Source organism: Zingiber officinale, chromosome 4B (assembly GCF_018446385.1).
Source record: "Zingiber officinale cultivar Zhangliang chromosome 4B, Zo_v1.1, whole genome shotgun sequence".
NCBI lineage: Eukaryota > Viridiplantae > Streptophyta > Magnoliopsida > Zingiberales > Zingiberaceae > Zingiber > Zingiber officinale.
This window is the reverse complement of record NC_055993.1, coordinates 41340025-41363438: the sequence shown is the minus strand read 5'-3', so window position 1 is coordinate 41363438 and position 23414 is coordinate 41340025. Positions and strand designations below refer to the sequence as shown.

The 23414-nt window shown below is 34.1% G+C and overlaps 1 protein-coding gene across 2 annotated transcripts in view; it reads right to left on the bottom strand.

Annotated features, from left to right (window-relative positions):
* The window catches only part of LOC121974993 (coatomer subunit delta-1-like), a 34310-nt gene that overhangs the window by 7883 nt on the left and 3013 nt on the right, over positions 1–23414 (bottom strand). The window contains exons 1-5 of one of the 2 annotated variants that reach the window (XM_042526322.1): positions 22340–22424; positions 21141–21180; positions 13134–13357; positions 12770–13012; positions 1422–1590 (exon numbers count right to left, since the gene is read on the bottom strand). In XM_042526322.1, coding sequence (XP_042382256.1) covers positions 1422–1590; positions 12770–13012; positions 13134–13357; positions 21141–21159 — 655 coding nt within the window. In that variant the 5' untranslated portion in view covers positions 21160–21180; positions 22340–22424. Of the gene's footprint in view, positions 1–1421; positions 1591–12769; positions 13013–13133; positions 13358–21140; positions 21181–22339; positions 22425–23414 lie in introns of those variants that run through there. The other variant, XM_042526321.1, reaches the window with a different exon arrangement.

Sequence of the window (23414 nt, the reverse complement as noted above, 5' to 3'; positions counted from 1 at the left end):
CAATAGCATAGTGTACAATAGAAGAGATCAACAAGGATGAGGTTGTCCTTGATGCAGGCCATCCCATCCCTATCTTCACCTCATCAATCAATGCTTTTATACAATCATCTGCAAGTGCAACCCATGAGGATGTTAGAGAAGTTTTCGAACTCTGATGGTGGTCAGGGTACAGGTGCAATAGAGAAGCTTTACAAAGGTCCTCTGTTAGTGTGGCCTCAATAGGGTAGTACAAAAGCGTCTAAGCTATAACTAGGGTATCGTGCAAGTGAGAAAGAAGGTTAACAAATGTCCTCGATAGGTGCAGCCTTGATGTGTGCACAAAAAGTGAGTATAATCTTGTTTGTTTACCTTTTGTTTTGTCCCCTTTTGATGCTTCCATTTAACTTTTGATGAATAAAGCTTTGCTCCAAAATAGTTCCACGAGTAAATAACCAAGAGGGAAGACCATACAATTTCTTCCCTCCTCTCCATCAAAGGGAAAGTGAACGGACCCTATATTTCTCCACTTAGTTTGTTACTTCTAAAACTGAGAATATAGCAATCGATACTCAATTTATAAAGCTACATCAATCAAACCAAATTAATTTAGTAGTTAAATTTAATTACAAAGCATATCATTGATTTAATTATTTAAGTAAATGCTATAAATTCAACTATTTAATATTAATTCTAAGTTAATTGACATATAATTAAATTAAACTATAATCCTTTAATCTATATTAATTATTAGCTAGATATCAAGGATATAATGTTACTGATTAAAAAAAAAAAGAGCCCGGTGCACGAAGCTCTCACCAATACAGTCTTCCTAGGGAGGACCATATTAGGTCTATTGTACACAGTCTTATCCTGCACTGTAAGAGGCTATTTCCGTAACTCAAGCTCATTATCACAAGGTCATATAGTAGAAATTTACCATTGTGTCTATCATTTTCTTATTGAAGCAATTCTATTTCTAAAAGAAAAGTAAAGATGCTACAGTTGAATACAGCTAAGATTAACACCAAAAAGTATGGATTCTAATGACACGACATAGACTATCATGCTGATAACCTGCCTCCTTTCAAGTGTAACCAACTTTTGCAAACAACACAATTTCCAATCATGGCTGAAAAGCTACAACTGAGGTACAGGATAAGGTCACACTAGCCACAAAAATACTTTAAAATGAACGAAACTAGTAAGAAGTTTTTGAAAGAACAAACAAGGAATACAATGAAGGAAAGATAAAAGATGAGTTTAGACACAAAAGCAGTAAACAGCAGTCACCAGAAAGAAAGAGAGAGCACGTAGTAGTCAAACAAAAGCAATTGGGATAAGCCATTATAAAATTTAAGTTGATTCATCATCAGCAATTGATATAGACAGATGAACATGAATATCTCGTGCTCATATGAGAGGGTGCAGAATTTGTCATATACCTTTAGGCTTACTAGAAAAGGATTCCACATCAGTGCTCAATCCAATTCCAGACCCACTGCCAAAACCACTTCCAGAACTGGAAATGCTCATGTCACTAAAAGTACTTTCAATTTTTCTAGGGCCAGAGAAAGACATATATCCTCCTTTATCACCTCTGTTCTTTTCAATCTGTGAAACGGTAAAGTTTTCATGATATTGCACTTTGGAATAGTTCAATAAATCTGAAGAGAATGAAGGTTACAAAGAAGGTCAATTGTAATTTAAAAAAACTGCGATGTCTTAATGTGTGAAAAGAAACTAACACAGTTGGGATTTTCACAAAACTCCAATTGCATTAGATACTCATCAAAAAATCCAATATAGGTGAAAATAATCAAGCAATTTGTCTCTTAAGTGAAGGATCTGATATGATATGATATAGCATCTCAACTTTCACATCGCTAAGCTTTTAACCATTAGCAAAGGCATAAACGGCATCCTTATCCTCAAAGCTATGCCCAAAAAAGTTGTAATCAACATCTTACGAAACAATGTTTCTGATTAAGATTCAGGTACTTCATGCAAGAGAATAATATTAAGGCCTTAGACCTCAAATTTTTCGAATCTATGACGACTATGTAAGTTAGAAATTGTACCTACGTATTGAAATGGTGAACAAGACATTTACACAGCCACCTTGTCCTAAAAATTTTGTTGTGACTTGTCAGAGAACAGGAATCTTGACACTAGGCCTAAAAGTAGAGCAAAAAGGAACTATTATCATATAACTAATAGCTGAAGTTAGTAAGCATTGGCACCAGAATCCTACTTGTTTCCTCATCCAATAATTTACTTGTTATGAATAGGTTTGAAACACTCTCACCAAAGTCTCATACAATGAGTCGTGAGCTAAAGGAGGACTTTATAAGAATAAATAGTTAGCTACTATTAACTTGGAATGGAGCATTTTGTACAAATTGGTAGCCCCTAACAAATTGACCAGTAAGTTAGATAGTATTTACTTAGGATGAAGCATTTTGTGCAAATTGGAAGCCCTTAACAAATTGATTGATCAGTTCTATTATCTTCATGTGTCATGACAATTGAAATCAAAGAAGACCTAATTTTAGCCTAGTGAGGAATTGACCTATGTGATGGAGATGTCTCTAAGCTATATGTTGGACTTCAGACAATGACAGGGATGTGAGGCCTTAAGTGAGGGAGATTATAACCCTAGTTTAGTCCCCCACCATGAGTAGTGAACTAATAAAGGAGGCCTATAAGCTTGGATGAGTGAGGAATTTATTAATTTGGAATAAATATATTAGGCTAGTGATTGGATTGACAAGTTAGTTGATCAATTCGCACATCTATATAACTTGTGGGATTTGGTATTAGAGCTATCCTACCCCGAGGCGTGATGAGGTGTGGGAAAGAGATATCTATGTGATGGCAGAATCACCACTAGGCTCTGCATTTTGCCAATGGGAGATGATTCTAAGTTTTAAATTAGATTTTAGGTCTTGACAAGAGATCACATTTTAAGTGGGGAAGATTGCAGTAACCTATGTTATATTATGAGGTTTAGTTAAGGAGGGTTTGTGGTGGTGGTGTATTTAATGTTGGATGACTTTATCTACGATGAATTGGGATGTTTAAAAGGTTGGTTTAGATATTCTTGAGTTTAGATTTGGGGTGGGTTAAATTGAAGTTAGGTTGACCAATAGAAGGTTGTACTAAGTGGAGGTTGACTAAAGTTTGCATTGGGTTAGAGGCAAACTCAATTTGGACTTGAATTGTTTGATCTTTAACTAAATTAATGTTGAACCACATTGAAAAGGTTAGTGTTGGTGCAGGTTGCATTGATAATCAGGTTTTAATATATGACAAATAGATTAAAGTTAGATGTGTTGTTTGTCTAAATTTTTACCAAGTGTGTAGGATTTGATGGGTCTAGCGAACCGGAACACCAGACTAAAGTCCATCTAGGTTGATAGCTGGCACGAAGTCCAGATTGGTTGAGATATGGCAGAAAGAAGTCCAGCTAGGTTGATAGCTGGCACGAAGTCCAGATAAGTTGAGATCTGACAAGAGGAAGTCTAGATTGGTTGAAATTTGGCAGGAAGTCTTGGTGGGTCAAAGGACTTGACATCAAGGAAGTCTGCAAATGATAAGTGAGGTAAGTCACGAAAGGAGAGAGATCCAGTGAGAACGAGTCCCGATGGGACTATAGGCCCGGTCCAGCTTAGAGTCATTTGAGAAATCTAAGTTGAGACCATGACTAGATTCTGGTCTTGGGAAAATAGGATCTAAGTCACAAATTGATCATATTCTTAATGTGCTAACTTTGTTTAACAGGATAAACATATTATGGTTGCCTAAACTAACTCTTTTTTTGCAAGAAAGAGAAGGCGAGAAAGAGTGCTCCGGGCGGCTGGAGGGGATCCGGGTGCTCGGACTCCGGTCGCCCAGAGTTGATCTGAGTGCCTGGACCAGGTTCAATGGTCGGGCAAGTGCCTAGCTAGGCACCCGAAGGCACCCGAAGTTGCAACAGGCGCCCGGATCAGCAAGGTTCATCCAGAAGTTGAGTTGGAGCACGAAGACAGGCCGACCCACGTTAAAGGTTCAAGCGCCCGGAGGTGGATAAACTTCGAGGATGAAGTTTCAACGAAAGCTCACCCCATCAACACAATCCAGGCACCCGAGAGGGGATCCAAGTGTCTGGACGGGGCTATAAAAGGAGGCTTCGACCAACAGCTTCAAAACATCAATTGCTACAACTTTCGTACTTGCGTGCTGCTCCGAAAAGATCTCCGGGATATCGAAAAACTGCTCCGACAAGCTACGCTCAAGTCTACAATTTTGTATTATTGGTATAATCTAAATTCCTGCATTGTACTTACTCTTCTAACGATTTCGTGATTATAGTGATTGTTTAACGAAAACACTCAGCAAGTACGGACAGTAAGAGTCGTCGAAAGCTCCGAACCAAGTAAAACTACTTGTGTTAGCGTTTGTGTCTTATCTGTTCTTTTCCGCTGCATTTATTTTAACTCGTGATTTTGAAAAAGCGACGAACATTATTCACCCCCCCCCCCCCTCCTCTAACGTCTTTACGATCCAACAAGTGGTATTAAATTACGCTCTGAATTGGTGCAACCACCAATCGAACAAAGGGGGTTCTTTTGTTTTCTTTCTTTTTAAATCTCATTCGATTTTACGATTTTCGACCTAGTTCAAATTGGTACAATCACCTCTTTTGGACAAGCTTTCGCGTTACAAAATACTATGAATTGGTGCAACACCAATCGAGTTCCTTTTTATACTTATCATCCTCCCACACTACTTACCCCAAGACCTAGTCTTGTAATCTCTCTTGATGTAAGTGAAATGGAGCACAAAGAGACGCTTGGGCAGAACGTCAACAAGCCACCTCCATCTGAGATATACAAGAAGGACGAATTCAATCTACGGAGGATGCAAATGGAAAGCTCTATCCTGATGAATGACTTCGATGGTGCCATGGTGCTAAAGCGATCTTCCCATAACACGGAAACAAACCAAAAGGTAATAAAGTTAAATTCAGATTTATTACCTAACAAAGTTACATATAGGATAGGAAAGGTCAAAGATGCCCATAAGTTTTAGACTTGCCTGACCAAGTTTCACGAGGAGCCATTGAAACTAGAGGAACAAAACAAAAATAAATCCAACGAAGAAGCCTACAGAATTAGGAGTTGCGAGTTCGATTAGTATGTTTTATTACGAAAATGCCTCTATGAATGAAACATTAGGAATTAATTTCGGCAATAAATTAGATAATATTTCGCATGACAAATTAGAGGGGAAAATTTTGAATAATTCTGATCATTCCAAACGTAATAAAAATTCAAAAATTCAGAAAATTCGAATTTAAATAAATTAATTAATGAAGATTTTAAAAATGACAAAGTCAATATAGATAAAATTAATAAAATTCTTAGTAATGTATTTGATAATATAAATAATATCAAGCTAAGGAATTTTATCCCAGACAAAGATAATTTAACAAATTCAAAATTAAAAAATAATAATGTAAATAAAACTAATCTAATAAATTCAACTAATAATATAAACTTAAAAAACAAAGGAAATATAAGGATAAAATAAAAAACTTTGATAAAATCAAAACCAAATCTAACAAATTTGAAATTAAATATTAAAGATAACATCTTAAACAAAGATAATCCAGTAAATTCAAAATTAATAATCAATAAAAAGTTAAACATTAAAGATAAACCTTTAAAGAAAGATAATTCAAACAATTTAACTAATTTGAAATTAAATATTAATAAAAACTTAAGTATTAAATATAATCTTTTAAGCAAAGATAATTCAATAAAGTCCAAATTAAAAGAAAATTTAAATTTTAAGTACACTTCTTTAAAGAAGGACAATTTAACCAACTTAATTAATTCAAAATTAAAAACTTAAGTTGAACTTAAAATACAATTAATTAAATATTAATTAAACCTTAACTAAAACTTAAACCGAAGTTCAATAATTCAGGGGAGACACCAAATTAGTTAGCACCTCCAAAACAATAGTTTACTCAGCTGGGTAATTAAGACTAGTTTAATTAGGGACAAAGTTTAACTTAACAAATAATACTGGAGAAGTTTTGGATGATAGTAGGTTAGAGAAGCTCTGTCTATTCATGTCTAGGAAGATTTACCTTACTAATCCTACCTTGTTAGACCAAAATTTTATACTAAATTCTTTAGGCAGGACTATTTGAAAAGCACATGGTTACTCTAATGATATTCAAGTAACTCACCACAGCCTAAACATTTATCAAAGAATGCTTGATCGTTGAACCCAAAACTAAACTTGAATCTAACACAAGTTAAACCAAATCTTGAAATTCAAACTTAACTCATCTCACAAAATTATAGGATTCTTTGATTGAAAATATAAATCGGGTGAGATGAATAAAGATTAATTAAATTAAAATTAACTTTAAAACTAAATTAAAACTTAAAACGAAAATAGAATTAAATGTAAAGTTAATTAACGTATTACATTAAAATTCTTTTAAAAAATTGTTTTAAAAATCTTTTAAAACACTTTAAAAATTATTTTAAAATTGTTTTAAAAATCTTTTTAAAACTATTTTAAATATTTTAAAAAATTATTTTTAAAAAATTAGTTTAAATTTTTTTAAAAAAACTATTAAAAATCTTTTAAATCTTTTAAAAATTAAAAATTAGTTTTAAAATATTATTTAAAACTTAGACACTTAACCAAAACTTAAAAATTTAGTTAAAACTTATACTAAAGCATTAATCTAACTTAACTAAATTCAACTCATCTTAATTTTTAACATAAACTCAACTTTAATTAATAATCTAATCTTAATTGATAATTTAAGATAACCTTAATTGAAAACTTAATTTAATTAACACCTTAATTTAATTTAACCTAATTAAAACTTTAACTTTACTCTAACTCACTTTAAATTAAATTTACTTTACTTCAAAATTTAACTAAAACTTAACTTAATCTTAATTTAATGAATTAAAATGTTTATCTTAATTTAACCTATCTTTAAACCTTGATAAAATTATAACTTATTCAAATTTGCAACCTAACTCTAAACTTAGTCAATTCTAATTTAACTTAACTTTAATTAATAATTTAACGTAAGTTATATCTAATCAAAAGATGAAGTAAATTAAAATTAAAGCTAATACTTTCATTAATTAATTAATTAATTAACTCAATCAATTAATCCGAAATTTAAGTTAATTAATCAAATAAGTATTAAATTATTGAATTGAGTTAAGTAAAAGTTTAATCAATAAACTTTTAATAATGATTAACTATTATTGAGCTAATCTTAGGTTAAGGGGGAGGAAGGGCCTTGAAAATATGTTACACAATTTAACATGCCCAAACCCTAATACAAATTAAAGGGGAGTGTTAATTTAAGGGGGAGAAAGGACCCAAATACTTTGAAAATATTTTCACTTTGTTCTGAAATATATTTTGAAAATATTTCCAAAATTAATTTGCTAAATTTATTTGAAACATTGATTTGAAAACCCCTTTTCAAAATTTGCTTTGAACAACTTACCTTCAAAATGTCCTTTCAAAATTTGCTTTGAGAAATCCATTTATATTTTTTCAAATGTCTGTTTTGAAAACTAAAAAAAAGGATATTTTGTAAAAAAAACTTCATTGGTAGTCTCCTTGAAAATGTTTTGCAAAAACATTTTGAAAAATATTTTGAAAATAACTTTATCACTTTGAAAATTATGTTGAAAATTACTTTGAAAATCATCTTTAAATATGTATTTACTTGACAATACATTTTGTTCTGTTTAAAAATTACTTTTGAAAAATGTTTCGAAATTTGTCTTAAAAAATTGGCTTGCAAAATTCTTGTAAAGTTTAACTTTGCAAAATGTTTTATTTATTTACTTGAAAATATTACTTGCAAAAATTCTTTCAAAAGATAGCATTTTCTATTTGAAATCGTTGTTTTCAAAAACGAGTTTTCAAAATTTAAAAACTTGAAATCATTATTTAAAAACTTGTTTAAAAAACTTGGTTTGCAAAATCTATTTATTGTGCTAAAACTTTATTTAAATTGTTCAAAAATTTCCAACAATTGGTTGAAATATTTGCAAATTTGAAATCAATACAATTTTTTAATATTTTTGAAAGTTAAGTTGTCAACTTTGATGAACAATTGGAAGTTTTTTAACAGTTCTTCGAAAACTAGCTTTAAATTGGTTAATAGAACAACTACTTGACTGATGTGTCTTATTATTGAACATCTAGGTTGTTCTAACTGCTATTATTTGTGCTTAATGCATTGCATTATTTTTTGATGTATGCCAAAGGAGGAGGTTAGTAGGTTAGGTTAGAAAATCAACTCATTTTATTCAAATTTAGAAAAGTAAATTTAAAGTGCATTACATGTTTAATGCTTATTTGCATATTTTTTTTTCTAACTTTAACTCAGGTTGTCATTAAAGATTGTTGGTGCAAGTTGTACTGAGAATCAGGTTTTGATGTATGACAAATAGGTTGAAGTTAGATGTGTTGTTTGTCTAACATTTTTACCAAGTGTGCAGGACTTGATGGGTCTAGAGAACCGGAAGTCAAGCTAGATTGATAGCTAGCACAAAGTCCAGATTGGATGCTGACAGAAGGAAGTCCAACTAGGTTGATAGCTGACACGAAATCCAAATCGGTTGAAATCTGGCAGGAGGAAGTCCAGATTGGTTTAAATCTGGCAAGAAGTCCTGATGGGTCAAGGGACCTACATCAAGGAAGTCTACAAATGGTAAGTGAGGTAAGTTACGGGAGGAGAGAGAATCAGTGAGGATGAGTTTCGGTGGGACTATAGGCGCGGTCTAGCTTAGAGCCATGTGAGAAGTCTAAGCTGAAACCATGACTAGATCCTGTTCATGGGAAGATAGGATCTAAGTCATAAAAATTGATCATATTCTTAATGTGCTAACTTTGTTTAGCAAGATAAACATATTATGGTTGTTTGAATTAACTCTTTTTTTTTTGCATAAAAAAGAAAGGTGAGAAAGAGTGATCCGGGCACCCGGAGAGGATCCGAGCGGCCGAAATCTCAGCGGCCGAAGTTCGAGCGCCCGGAGTTGATCCGGGCGCCCAAACCCGTTTCAATTTGGATCGGCCGGGCACCCGGGCAATCCGGGTGCCCGGAGTTGCTCCAGGCTCCCGGACCTGCAAAGTTCGTCCAAAAGTTGAGTTGGAGCATGACGACTGGCCGACCCACGTCAACGGTCCAGACGCCCGGAGGGGATCCGGGAGCCCGGAGAGGTAGATAAACTTCAAGGATGAAGTTTCGACGAGAGATCGCCACATCATCATAATCTAGGTGCCTAGGAGGGGATTCAGGCGCCCGGACAGGGCTATAAAAGGAGGCTTCGACTCGCAACTTCAAAACATCAATTGCTACAACTTTTGTACTCGCGCGCTGCTCCGAAAAGGCCTCCAGGATACCGAAAAGCTACTGCGTCAAGCTACACTCAAGTCTGCAATTTTGTATTGTCGGTATAATCTAAATTCCTGCATTGTACTTACTCTTGTAACAATTCCGTGATTATAGTGATTGCCCAACGAAAGCACTCAGCTGCGGGCTTTGGAGTAGGAGTCGTCGAAGGCTCCGAACCAAATAAAACTATTTGTGTTAGCGTTTGTGTCTTTTCTGTTCTTTTCCGCTGCGTTTATCTTAACTCGCGATTTTGAAAAAACGACGAACGTTATTCACCCCCCTCCCCTAGCGTCTTTACAATCCAACAGTTAGGTTCAGACGATGTCATTGACTTAGACCAACAAACAATCATTTCTTAAAACCCTCTTCCTTCTTTCCTTTTTCCCCTACTACATGAGTGCCTCTTCTTCTCTCTCATATGATTCCTTCTCCCTCCTCCCCTTCTACTCTGTATAAAAGAACTTGCATCATTGCCATCATCATCCACTCTATTCATTGGCCGCTCCCCAACCCACCACTGCCAGAAGAGGAAAAACCCCTCTCCTCTTCCCTCATGTGAGCAGTAACTCCTCACGTCCCCTCTCCCTTTCCATGTGTCAGTACCCTCCGGCCTCTTCTTCCTTGAGTGAACAATAGTTTCACTCTTTTCTTCCTCTTCCTCGAGTAGCAGCCCAGCCCTTTATTGAGTGGGTGCATACCCTTTCTCCCTTCAACAACAAATGTTGTCTACTTGCCTCTCTTCTTCCCCTACTTGTCAATTGTGGTTATAGAGAAGCGGCGGCATCCCATCTGGGTCATAACCATTTCTCCTATCACAAACTTTTGTAGATTGTTTCATAGCCTATCTGTCAATATAGGTTGTATGTTTTTATTTATTTAAGTTTTTCTTGAGTTGCTTTGGCTGGTGTGCTAACCTTTTTTTTTAATCCAAGTATCTAGCTCTTTGAACCGACTAATCCTAGAGGTGACCGACCCGGCCATAGAAGTTTCCTACCAGCCATCACCCAAAAGTGCAAGTGGCAAGCGGCCCAACAGCCCAGCGTCCCAAGTTTTACATCCCACAAGAAGAAAATGTCCTGCGATGCGCCGTGGAATAAAACTATGGGTGTTTGAGAGATTGCATGGGCGCTCTGCCGCTGCACCGTAGCCCAAGGGCAGGATGGTGTGCTAACTTTGATTGTTCATGAGGTTGATATTTTAAGCAATTCACTATAATCAATTAAGTTGGTGTTCGGTTGGAACTGAGTTAATCAGCCAAGGTAGACTCTTACCCTCATATTTTCTTTGTTGTAATGGTCGTCAAGTTTGCAATTTAGACCTAGGATTGTATGATCATGTGATTCAAATTGGTCCAAGCGATCCAAATCTCAAGTAGGATCTTGACAATGTAATGAGGCTATGTTTGTGAGAATGATTTTCATTTCTTGACAACGTATGTTTTTTCACTAGCATTATTTTGGATCATGTAAGTTAAGGAAATTACCAATTGGCAAATTATCCTAAGAGAGGATGACCCTTAATCTAGTCTCATATGATAAATTGCAGACTATTAAAAAGGGAGTATATAAGCTTCAATAAATAATCTAACTTAGACTTAAGTATTTTAGGCTAATGATTAAGTCTATCAAGTTGATCTATCAGTTCATCCAAGTGAACCGTGGCAAGAAAATGCTAGTATCATTTACTGAAGTTAGCAATCCTTGACTTTTAGCTTGTAGTTGCTTTCTCTAAAGCTGGAATATGGAAATTCCTCAAAAAAAAGAGAAGTTTATTTTGGTCAAAATTCACAAAGCAGTGCCTTTTACAGTTTATATGACAAGAAAATAGGAAGGAATACAAGGGAAACCACAAAGCAACCTAAATCCAGATCTACCCCAGGCTGTCTTAAACTCAAGATGATTTAAAGATACAGGTAGACAGTAGACAAAACAACAACCGAGAACAAATTGTGAGCCTGAAATATCCAGAGCCAGCTATGAGGATTATGCCCTATCAATGAACTACATAAGCATTAAATCGCTGATAATTTGCACCTAAATGTGACAACCTATCCTTGCAACAATTACAAGAAAAATTGCTAACTCTAAAGCGACCTCCCACCTCCATCTAGGTTTAGTAATGCCATTATCAAAATAATCATCAAAATCTGAAAACCATCAAAAAAAATTCCCACTCTGTCCGTGGGAGAAAAAAAAATTACTGATTTTTCAATGTATTTTACACATTGAAATGAGTATTAGCATGATAAAAAGTGTACCTAAAGCTGTTTTAGATCATTTTATTTTATTCCTCGTCTTTTTCACCAAGAGTAAGTCAATCTACTTAGGTTCATCAATACAAGGCTGACCCAATATGCATTGATTTCCAAGTGACAAACAACCTAACACCACTAAGAAAATTTAGCAATAGTGACCCTTGGACAGAAAGCTAAAGAACAATAAGTCCATGATTTACAAAGAAAAAGAAAAAAAAGTATAACCAAATTTTCATTGTCTGTGGATGTCGAAGAAACTGTAGTGCAGACAGCTGTTTCATAGATCAACTCTAGCAGTAACGACAGCATCCAACTAAAACAGAATTTTCATTGATAAACAGGACGATATTTGGGAAAACACTTTTATACAATATTAGGAGAGGTGAAAATTGCAGAGATGCATGATGATAATTGCATTAGGCTCTGGATGGCAAAGTATTTAATGCACAGTATCATGGCACATGCATGATAAAACAAAATTAAATGCCTTTCCAAAACAGTGTATGAAAGTCATGATAGGTCAATTACTTGATGAGTAAAAATCTAAAAAATGTATGAAATTAGCTCTTGAAAAAAATAGTCAGCGGAGTTGGCATTAGATAAAAGTAAATCATAAAAAGAACTACTCATCTAGAAAATATTTACAAAACCATGGTCAGTTCAAATTTTAAAAAAACTGAATGCAATATGCTAATGATTCCGAAGTTCCTCACACAGTTCTTCTATCAAACAAAACTTAAATTACAGTGTTGCTTCCTACAAGGCTGAAAACATATTGAATTTAGACAGAACTGTCTCACAACATATATAGACACCATAGAACAAACCACATGGGTAACCACATTCACAAGGATAATCACTCGTGAGCACAAAAAAGCGCAAAGGCTATTATTACAAAAGACAAGTATTCAAAGGTATGTCAACCAATCATGTTTATTGTCAATGAAATACCGTTAATAAAAAAAGTAATTATTCTGAAGTGTGTAAGGATGGCATGTTCTTACATTCATTAAGCTACTAGATAATCATTTTTTCAATGTAACTCATATACAAGAAAATTAGTTGATTTGATAAAGAAGAAAAGATTCAACATGTACCTTGCTTTTGTCGATCTCACTTGCTTTCCGTTTCATGATATCCTTAGTCTCATTGATTTTGCTTTGCATGACCAACTTATGCAATTTTTCTTCATGGCTCTCCATTTCGCAGTATTGTTTAACTTGTGAAACAGTCAAATTTTCTTTGTTACCTAGTGAAATGGCTTCATCAAAAGCAAAAATCAACTCAAAAGCCATCTTACAAACACCCTCTTCATCCAACGAGGGTGAATATTCAGGAACCTATACTCCAATTAAGGAAACATACTTCACAATACTTTAGGCATGGAAAAAATTTGAAACAATCTAGTTCCACTACAAGTCAAGAAAAAGAGTGTCAAGTAATACAGACTAAAAAGGATACAAGTTTTGACAAGAGTCTTAGTGTGTCCAAATCTTCAAGAATATTACTTTGTTTATTTGTAACCAGTAGAAGATAAAGTGCTTCTATTGGTTGGTACACATACCGGACATTCTCAGTCTCCACAAACGTGTGCTGCTTTCCAGTTCCCACCAACTTAGGGAAAGCAGCAAGTAGTCCCTCTATCCTTATTCGAGACATGTCCACAAACTGCCTAGAAACTAACACTGCAACCAAGAAAGAAAAGAAAAATGGTTAGATAATGTTCTTCTTTGAATCAGGTCATAGTGAAACAAGTCTGAAACATACTAGAACACCAAAGGAAAATGGAAATAATGGAAGAAAATAGGGCCAGTGCATGAAGGTGCAACCAATGAATGGTTGAAAGGACATTTATTACATTTCAACATATTATAAGTCAAAATTTCAAGTGGGTGTCTATTTCTGTTCCTTAACAGAACAAAAATTGAAGATGGAAATGGAGGAATGCAGATATACATCCAAGGGAAAATCTCAATAAGTTATGCTAATAGAAATTAAAGAACCACAATTTCATTGCTAATTTCCACCCAATTTTGACTTGTAATAAACTCAAACAGCCGAGAAAGTTAGAATTAGAAGAAAATTGATAACTGAAATTAAAACTGGACAAGAGTTGAGGAGTTTAGCATGTCTTGACATCTTCAAAGTGATATTTCAGAAAGTTACAATAACATTTCGTTACAAGACTAGTCAGAGTTATCTCATTAAATAAGTTGAAAGTAAACTCTACTCTTATTGAGCTAATTAAGCCCACAAGTGAAGCAATTCCTATCCTTGAATCTACACATGCTTTGAAATCTTATATTGTATTGGGGCATGATCAAAACAAATAGCTCCTATAAATTACTGAAATTCGATATTGATCAGCATGCATTATTTCTAATGCATAGTGTTGATCGTGTTGATAAATATCATTTCATGTTGAAACTAATTCAATTGAAGACATTTTTGTAAGAACATAAACTAAGGGAAAAGGGAATTAAAGAAATAAAGAACATCAAAATTCATCTCGGCATGCTTCAATGCATGATAAAGCAGTTCTAGTTTTAGCATAGCACAATGTTGAAACTATACGAAGATTCAAAGGTCTTTGACAGGAACAATATTGTTTTGATGTCATGTTGACATTCTAATGTATGGTGTCAATAGGTTGCGGAGCTATATATTTAAGTTCGGATTTTGTGTTTCATTTGTAATTGTAAAGTCATAACATTATCTTATATGGACACAAGTTTATATATATATATATATATATAAAAGTGCTGCAAACTTCGTCCGCCACAGTGATCGAGGCGCCTAGATTGAATCCAGGCACCTCGATTCATAAAAAAAATAAAAAAAAGGCAGCCCAGTGCACGAAGCTCCCGCCATGCGGGGTATCGGGAAAGGATCTATTGTACGTAGCCTTACCTGCTTTTTGCAAAAGGTTGTTTCCAAGATTCGAATCCGTAACCTTTTGGTCACATGGCAATAATTTTACCATTGCACCAAGGCACCTCGATTCATACAATACCTTTTTTTAATTTATTTTTTTTAAGTTCCTAGGTCAAACCAATTAGATTTTATCTTTAAGGTTTAGGTGTTGGGTTATAGTGTTCAAGCTAAAAAAAATTTTAAACTAAAAAAAAATTAGATGCTTACGGGATATATATTTAAGGTGCCTAATATCATTTTTTTTATTTTTTTTAGCTCCAGGGTTAAGCCAATTAAATTTTACCTTTAGGGTTTAGAGGTTGGGTTATATTGTTCAAGCTAAAAAAAAGTTTAAACTAAAAAAATTTAGGTGCTCACGGGGTATAATATATGTATTTTGGATGTTTAGGGTTTACAATTTAAGAATTTTTTTATTTTTAAAAAATCAAAAAAAAAAAATCGAGGCGCATGGATTAATTCCAAGCGCCTCGACCAAGGAGTCGCAGACGCAGCATAACACAACTGTATATATCGGAGGCACCTCCTCACGTGAGAGGCACCACACGCGTCGCCCACACAAGATGTGCAAGCTAACATTTTCGTGTGTGTGTGTGTAGTCCGACTCTGCTACACTGTGTGCTTGTGCGAGGTCCAAGCGCCTAGATTCATTTACTGTTTTTTTTTTGTTTTTTAATCAACATTTCCTAAAAATGAACACTATACCGTGAGCATCTAAAATTTTTAATCTTGAACACTATAACTTAAAAGAGAAGTTTGAACCCTAGAGGAAAAATCTTATTAGCTTAAACTCATTATAACTCAACCCCTAAATCCTAAAATCTTGAACCCTAAATACATATAATATATGCCGTGAATATCCAAAAATTTTTATTTTGAACACTATAATCCAAGAGAGAAGTCTGATGTCTTGAGGGAAAATCTTATTGACTCAAACCTATTATAACCCAACTCCTAAATTCTAAAATTTTGATCCCTAAATACATATAATATACCCAAAACAAAACAAAAAAAAATTTTTAAAAAAACACATTTTGAGTCAATTCAGGCACCTAGATTGACTCCAGGCGCCTGGATTCAACCCAGGGCGCTCGCAGCGTCGCGCGACATAGAGTTCGCAGCAGAGCAATTCCGTATGTATGTATATGTGTGTGTGTGTATATATAGACCTCTGTTGTAACATATCAAGGGATGTCAAATGTCAGCATGGCACAATGCTCATTGACATTTTAGCGATATAGGACTCATTATCTGTGCCAAATAATATCAAGTTTCAGTAATTTTATTATAATGATATATTTCAACCGTGTTGTCGACATGGTATGAGATTTTAAATCATGAACTATATCTTTTGAGAAAATATTGAAAGCACCATAATGGAATGATAATTGAACTCTTATATAAGTCTTTTCTTCTTTTTTTCTTCATTTCTTTACTCCCTCCTTCATTGCACCACTTACACCACTCATCAACATTCCAGCACAATACTAAAATTGTATCCTTCTGGCCAAAGACAAAAATATTGGTATGGTTTAAGATTTTAAACCTTGAATCTACATACATTTAAGATATTGGATGTTGGTCTCAATGATCCATCCAACCAGTTTCATACATAAACAAGGATTATAATAAAAAGTACTGCTCAATTTCTGCATTAGTTTGATCCAAGAAAATGATATCATATTGTATCAATACTTTATACAATGCGGTAATAGTCTAACCACATAGATCAATATTTTGGATGAGTTCACACTTTTAAGAATCCTATAGACATGATATCTTGACTCTCTCACCAATCACACTCGACTCTTTTATAATAAAAAAGAGAGTTATTTCACCATAATTTGCTTCTATATATTTAGAAAATTAAACTTTCATCATTACAACATTATAGTAACTTTGATGTTTGCGAACCTCACCCAGCTTGCCATATGTAGTCTTAGACTAGACTGTAAAGGTTCCAAAACTGAAGTGACTTCATATTTAAAATGAAAGGCCATACTAAATTAAGTTTGTAATGGTTGCTAATGAAATTATGTTGCTTTTTGCTTTGGAGCTTAGTAATGTGACCTCTTCAATTTCCTAGAGTACTGAAATATTTAATTTTTTACATTGTGATGGTATAACTTAGTGCAAGTTTCATCCATGTTCTTAATTACAATTTGGAAATATGGAATTACATCCCTGTTTTTAATTCCAATTGATAGCGTAGCGGGCACTCAGGATCGCTAGAGGGGGAGGGGAGGAATAGCATACCTACAATAAAATATATTCTTTCACTTGCTATTTGCTTAGCAAAGATGAATATTAGAAATAATATAAAACATGCACGCAGAAGGGACACGCTATTTTACTTGGTTCACTCCAAAATCTATGCACGGTGTCATTCATTAGCTTTCTCCTCTTCGGTAATTTGTTCGAGGCGGAGAAACCTCTTATACACAAAATGAGTACACATATAAAGAGCAAAGGTTTAATAGTATGGAAATCAAACACATCTCTTCAGTGCAGTGTGTGGTGTTTTGCCTTCAAGCCTCATGCCACCCTTTATAGACTCTAGTCGCCAATGGTTGACTGATGACGTGGCACTACTTCGGTCATCCAGAAGCTCTTTCGGTCCCTAGACCTTGCTTTGTTAGCACCTTGACCTCATCCACAAATAGGTTGCCCTCATCCGATTTAGCAAACTTGGCTCCCTTCCGATCGCCGAACCATCTCCGATCACTCGAAAACTCGATCAATCCGGATCTTTAACTGTCTGACTCGGTCCTGTGCTTCAAGTGTGCTTGGAGTCTCCTAGAGGTCCTTCCATCTGAATTGCTAGGATCTCATAGTGTACAATACATAGGGCCGCCAAGATCAAATTCGGTTGCCCGAGTTTCAAGTCACCCGAAACCCTGACTCAAATTGACTACGCCCAAGTCCGCCTAAGTTAAGTCTCTACCCTCATCCCGAGTGTAATTCACTCAACTCATTAGCTTATCTTACACAACTTCCACTCAGCTTCTTGTCCCTCGAATGAACCGAATCCTTCCGGCTCACTCCCCATGCGTTCTTCTCACTCTACTAGTAGACTCTTCCACCAAGCTCCTCATACATCGGATGCACTGAGCTCGTCGGTTCTCTTACCCTGTCATCCTTCTTGTTTATTTGCATCTTTTGCTCCAAGTCTAGCTATCTCTGATACTCCTTGTCATTTTCGATCTCTCGAGTGTCGCATACCACCCTTCATCGTACTCCACAAATTCTAAGTTATCAGTTATATGTTATATGTGTGTTCTTCTAAATCCCTACATACTCGAACACACATATTAGAAACACAGCAAGGTTGAACGTAAACTTATTTTACCAAACATCAAAATTATGGTACACACTACTTGGGATTCTAGCTATCTCCCCCTCAACCATTCAGGGTACTAATAACCACGATTTAAAATCTCAAGCCATATCAAAGTTTCGATCTATGACCGGAGCGTTAAGGTTTCAGTATCGTATTGTACCGTGCCGATATGGTTTCGGTATTTTTTAAATATAAAATATATTAACCAAAAATAAAATATGTAACATAGATATTTTAAAATTAATATATAAAAAATAAAAAATATAGAGGTAAATAAATAATTTATTAATTTTTAAAATTAAAATAAATAAAATATATATTGTTAATTAAATAATTTTATTAGGGTTTAATTAACTCTTTTTAGATTATTCATATCATAGTTAGGAGTTGATTAAGATAATCAATCTAAATTTTAATTAAAACCACCTAGCTCGCTCACGCGTTTCGAAGGAGTAGGCGTAGCGTGACTCCTCCGCTGTATTTTTAAAATATAAAATATAATAATTAAAAAAATATTTTAAAAAAAAAAAGAAAAAATATGGAGATAAATAAATTAAAAAATTATTATATATTTTTAGAATTAATATATATATATATAATTAGTTACTTTTATAAGGGTTTAATTAAGCATCTTTAGATTATCCCTATCATAGTTAGGAGTTGATTGAGATAATCAACGTAAGTTCTCAGTTTAAATTTAAAAAAAAAACACTCACCCCGCCCCTCTCCTTGCGCGACCCAGCGCCACCCTTTCAGTACGGCCGTGAAGGTCTGGCATGGTCACAAGAGTCGTGCAACCCCTCTAGGCGATCGCGGGGATCACTTAGGCACGAGAGCGTGGGTCACGCGACCCCTATGGTGTGGTTATGGGGTTTACACGAGCATTCCACGGCGATAACAGGGTCGCGCGACGCCTATGCGGGTGTCGTGGGGCCTAGTGTCAAGTTGTGCTGATGTCGATGAATGAAATGTTTCTCCCATTTCGACCGGCTCGGCACGATATTTTAATCCATGCTAATAACAATTTCCTAACTAGTATAGTGCAAGTTTATAGGTAATCAATTTAGGTATAATTACAAGAATCTAATTCTATAATGATCTTGCTTATCAGTTCTCTAAATTTTGTATTATAATTATAAAACTCATACCCAGCTATATATCACTTATGTCAAGCTTTGCATTACTTGCATCAAGTTGTGTATCGACTTGCAATAGTTGTGTACTCTATTATAAAACCCTAGTTTAGACTCATATGGTGAGCTTTATAAGCTTAAATAAGTGAGTTATTAGTAATTTGAGCTATTATAGGTCAATGTTTAAGTCTGACTAGTTGATGAGTTGATTCTCTTGTTTATTCAAGTCGTATGTGGATGATTGCAATTGGAATTGAAATGAGCCTAAACCTGTTAAATTTAACTAAGTAATTTTTAAGTGAGAATAATGGTATTATCTTGGAGTATTTGCTAAAAAAAACTTGCATAACGAAGTCCACGGGATATCTTCCGATAGTGCGCCAAGGGGTGTGAAGTTTATATATATAGCTACAGTAGCAATTTTGAATGTCAAGTACATGAACAAAAGATAAGGGTCACAAAAATGAGGATGATGAGATGGATGTGCAGACATATGAGGACAAAGAAAATAAGGAATGAGAATATTAGAGAGAAAGTTGGAGTTGTGCCTATTAAGGTAAAATTCTAAGAGTCGCATTTAAGATAGTACGGATATGTACTTAAGCAACCAATAAATATCTCAATTAGGCAGTGTAAGACCATGACAAATATGCACATTAATTAAGGAATAGGGGAGAGCAAAGAAGACTTGGTTAGTAATGACTTGGTTAGCAATGATAAATCAGGATCAAATTTATTTATATATAGATGAGGATATAGTAGGGGAGCCCAATGGTATAGGAGGATTCATATAGTTGATCCACTTAGTAGGATATATATATATATATATATATATAAAGCATTTTTTTTAAGGTGAAGCAAATCAATGATGTCTAGTAGGCGTGTGGAAAGTTGTGGAGGCAAATATAGCTTGAGGAGCAGAGTTTGTCAACGATGTAAAAGAAATGGCCAAAGTTAGAGGATGGTCAAAGGCGGTCAAAGAAGGAAATATAGAATCAGATCTAGGCTTCGGCTTTGATACCAATTAATGTAGCACAGCGAACAAACAAAACATGATCCTCACCCAGAGGCGTAAACTCTCACACAAAGAAGAAAAGTGGGAATTCTATTAATCAAGAAGAGGACTCTATACTCCTTGTATAACCTTGACTCTACGGAAATAAATATTCTAAATAAGGAAATATAATAATTTTAATCGGGATTATATTAATTCCCAATGTATTACCAAAACAATAATATTAATTATGAAATGAAAAATGAATCTTTAATTTATTGCAGCCACCTTATTCTTAAATGTTCTTTAATTGTTTCAGTTTATTGTTGAAGTGTCGATCTAAAAGTATCTTCAATTTATTTTTTTCAATTATTATCTTTTACAAAAAAAAAAAAAAAGGCAATCCGGTGCACAATGTGGAGTCCCCGGAAAAAGGGTCTATTGTAGGCACCCTACTTTATAAGAAGCTATTTCTGAACCTGTGACCTCCAAATCACATAGTAGTCGCTTTAACGTTGCGTCAAAACTTCCCTTCTTAATTATTGTCTTTTTATGTTAATTTATTTCCTTCTCTACATTACCCCCTACTTTTTCCTTCCCTCCAACAAAATCAAAGCTAGAGAAATATTTCTCAATCTTTCTCATATCTTTTCTTACAGAATTTGTTCCCACTCTTCTTTTTCCCTAGTTGTCTCCTTCCCTCATAGGATAGAGAACCTTAAGTTCCAAAATTTTAAACCCAATCTAGGAGATAAATGTGGTATTAACTAATTTGCTAACAAGGAATCATACCATGAGAACGCAGTACTAAATATGAAATGTAGTATACATTTGGGTACTAAATAAAAGATTTCATATTACTAAAACTAAATAGAGTTGAAAATGTACGTAAAACTACCTTAAAACTTTGGTTTAGGAAAAGAAACTTCAGTCGCCATAAAAGAAATTTTGAGAAGCATAAGTTACTAACAACCATTTGGCCAAGCTCTATGATCTAAACCAACCAGTACTTTTGAGATTCATTATTAGAATAATAGAAGAATTGGAATTGCCAAACTAACAAAACTTACCTTTTCCTGTCTTAGTCATGATGGAAGCAGCAAGGACAACCTGACCCATAACATATCAAAAGTTAAGGGCTTTCATCTTTAGGATAAGTTAACTACTTTCATCTACAGGATATAATATTATATCAAAATTAAGTTTGCAACATCATAGACAACTCTGCATCTAAACTTGAACAAAATCATGCTACTTCTAATCCTGGTATCCTTGTCATTTAAACTGATCATTGTTTGTGTATGTTCTCTTAAAAATTTCTGGATGCAGTCATGTATTCATTGTTTATAACATGATGAATAAATAGTGGGGTAACATCGATGTAGCTGAACCCAAATAGTTAAGATTCATGACTTATTGTTGTTGTACACACTGATGAGGTTATGACAAAGATGTCCTACAAAGTAATAAAAGAAAATTCTATAGAAAAAAGAAGCCTTTTCAGATTCAATCATAAAAATAGTTCAAATACACAAGAAATCACTTAAACACACACACAATATCATGCACTTTTCTAGTAATACTCTAAAAAGTGCAATTGGAATCTATATTATTTTTATTAGGAATGGTATGATAAACGACAAGCATATTATTAATCAATAAAAGTTGATTGTTAGTGCCCTATACTCATGCACATAGGACGTTAACATAATACCTAATGACATCATATCCTATGCAAGATTAAACTATATATCATAACAGCACAATGGCGGACAAAAAGAGGTGCTGGCAGGGAAGCTGTGCCACTTAATCTTTGGGTGCAGTGGATAATCATCAATGATTTTTGAATAGGCAGTCACTGGATATTCCCTAAAGTAATTATTGCTAAATCAGTGGTTCCTAATTTTGCAGAGACTACCTAAATCAGGAATTTTTGTGCATTGATTAATTTATCAACCATTAACGCAAGTGCCTCTCCTAAAATCTCCACAGCTGATTCCATTTTTTAATTAGTTATTAAAATCAAACTAATCAGTTAAATTTAAATCTGGAGGCAAATTCGATAGGAAATTCCTAAACCAAATTTTCTTCCAACTGAATAACTCATCCTAACTCCACAGTTTACTCTCTCTTGGATATGGAGCTTAGTTCGGTACACTTTGATCTTTAAAATCAAAAACTGGAAAACCATCAAAAAGGAAATTGAAAAGCTGAAGCAATCATTTTTTTAAATAAAATCTAGTTTTAAAATGGAGATACTTTACGTTACCAAATTTATCTAATATTTTTACTTCCTCTGGACCTCCTCAAATCGATGATTTAATGACAAAGTAATCGAGCATATCATGAACTTTCAGATTAGTTGATTTTATCACCCCTCCCCTCTTGAAAGAAAATCTTGCACCTGCCACATTAACATGCATAATTATTTATCTAACTTGCATCCTGTCTTAACCCAATGCTAGGGCAAAGTTTGCCTATGCTTGTTCCCCCTCAAACTACAGAATATAGATATTGATCTATGTTCAGCTTGTTTTTAAATAGAAAAAAAAATTAAAAAGAAAAAAGAAAAAAAAATGATAAGACAATGAAAATGATAGAAATATAAACATTGATGATGCAATGCCCAAGATTGAAATATTTTTCTTTCTTAATCGTCCTTCAAACTAAAGATATTGTAGGAATTTGAAATTTGCAAATATGAAGTGTTGTGGAAATTGTTGCAACTCAAAGAAAAGGAGATAATTAGTGCTTTTGTATCTAAAATTGTGACAAGGATTAATCTTGAAAGAGAAATTGAGTAAAATCTCACATTATTCTTAGAGATTAGGAAACAACAAAGATGAGAGTGCATGAGTGAGGAGAAAAAGGGTAGTAGAAAAAAGACAAGGATCAATAATTTTAGTGTTTGCAACTGGCAAAGAGTGATAAATTCTTGTAGATAAAATTGCGATGATGCTCTCAAAATTTACACTGGAAGCAGAGAAATGTAAAAGGGCTCGTATTTTCGATTATTTTACTTTAAGAAAGGAAGGTAATAACACGGGCTCCAAGAGAAGAGAGAGTTAGAATTTAGAAGATACAAGTGATAATTAATCTCATCTTAAATTCTTAAATCGTACTCACAATATATCAAAAGAATAATGGAAGATAAAAAAATTTGAAAAATAAAATAAAATAAAGAATCTAGTGGTAGGTCAATTGGAGACAAAAAGGAGAAATGCAGAGAGGAAGACTTTAATGAACATTGTGATATGCCATTTATATAAAACTACCACCTCCTTTTTAGAATCTCATAAAAGGCATAATTGGATCCCTTGTCTTTAGAAATTTTATTCTGATGA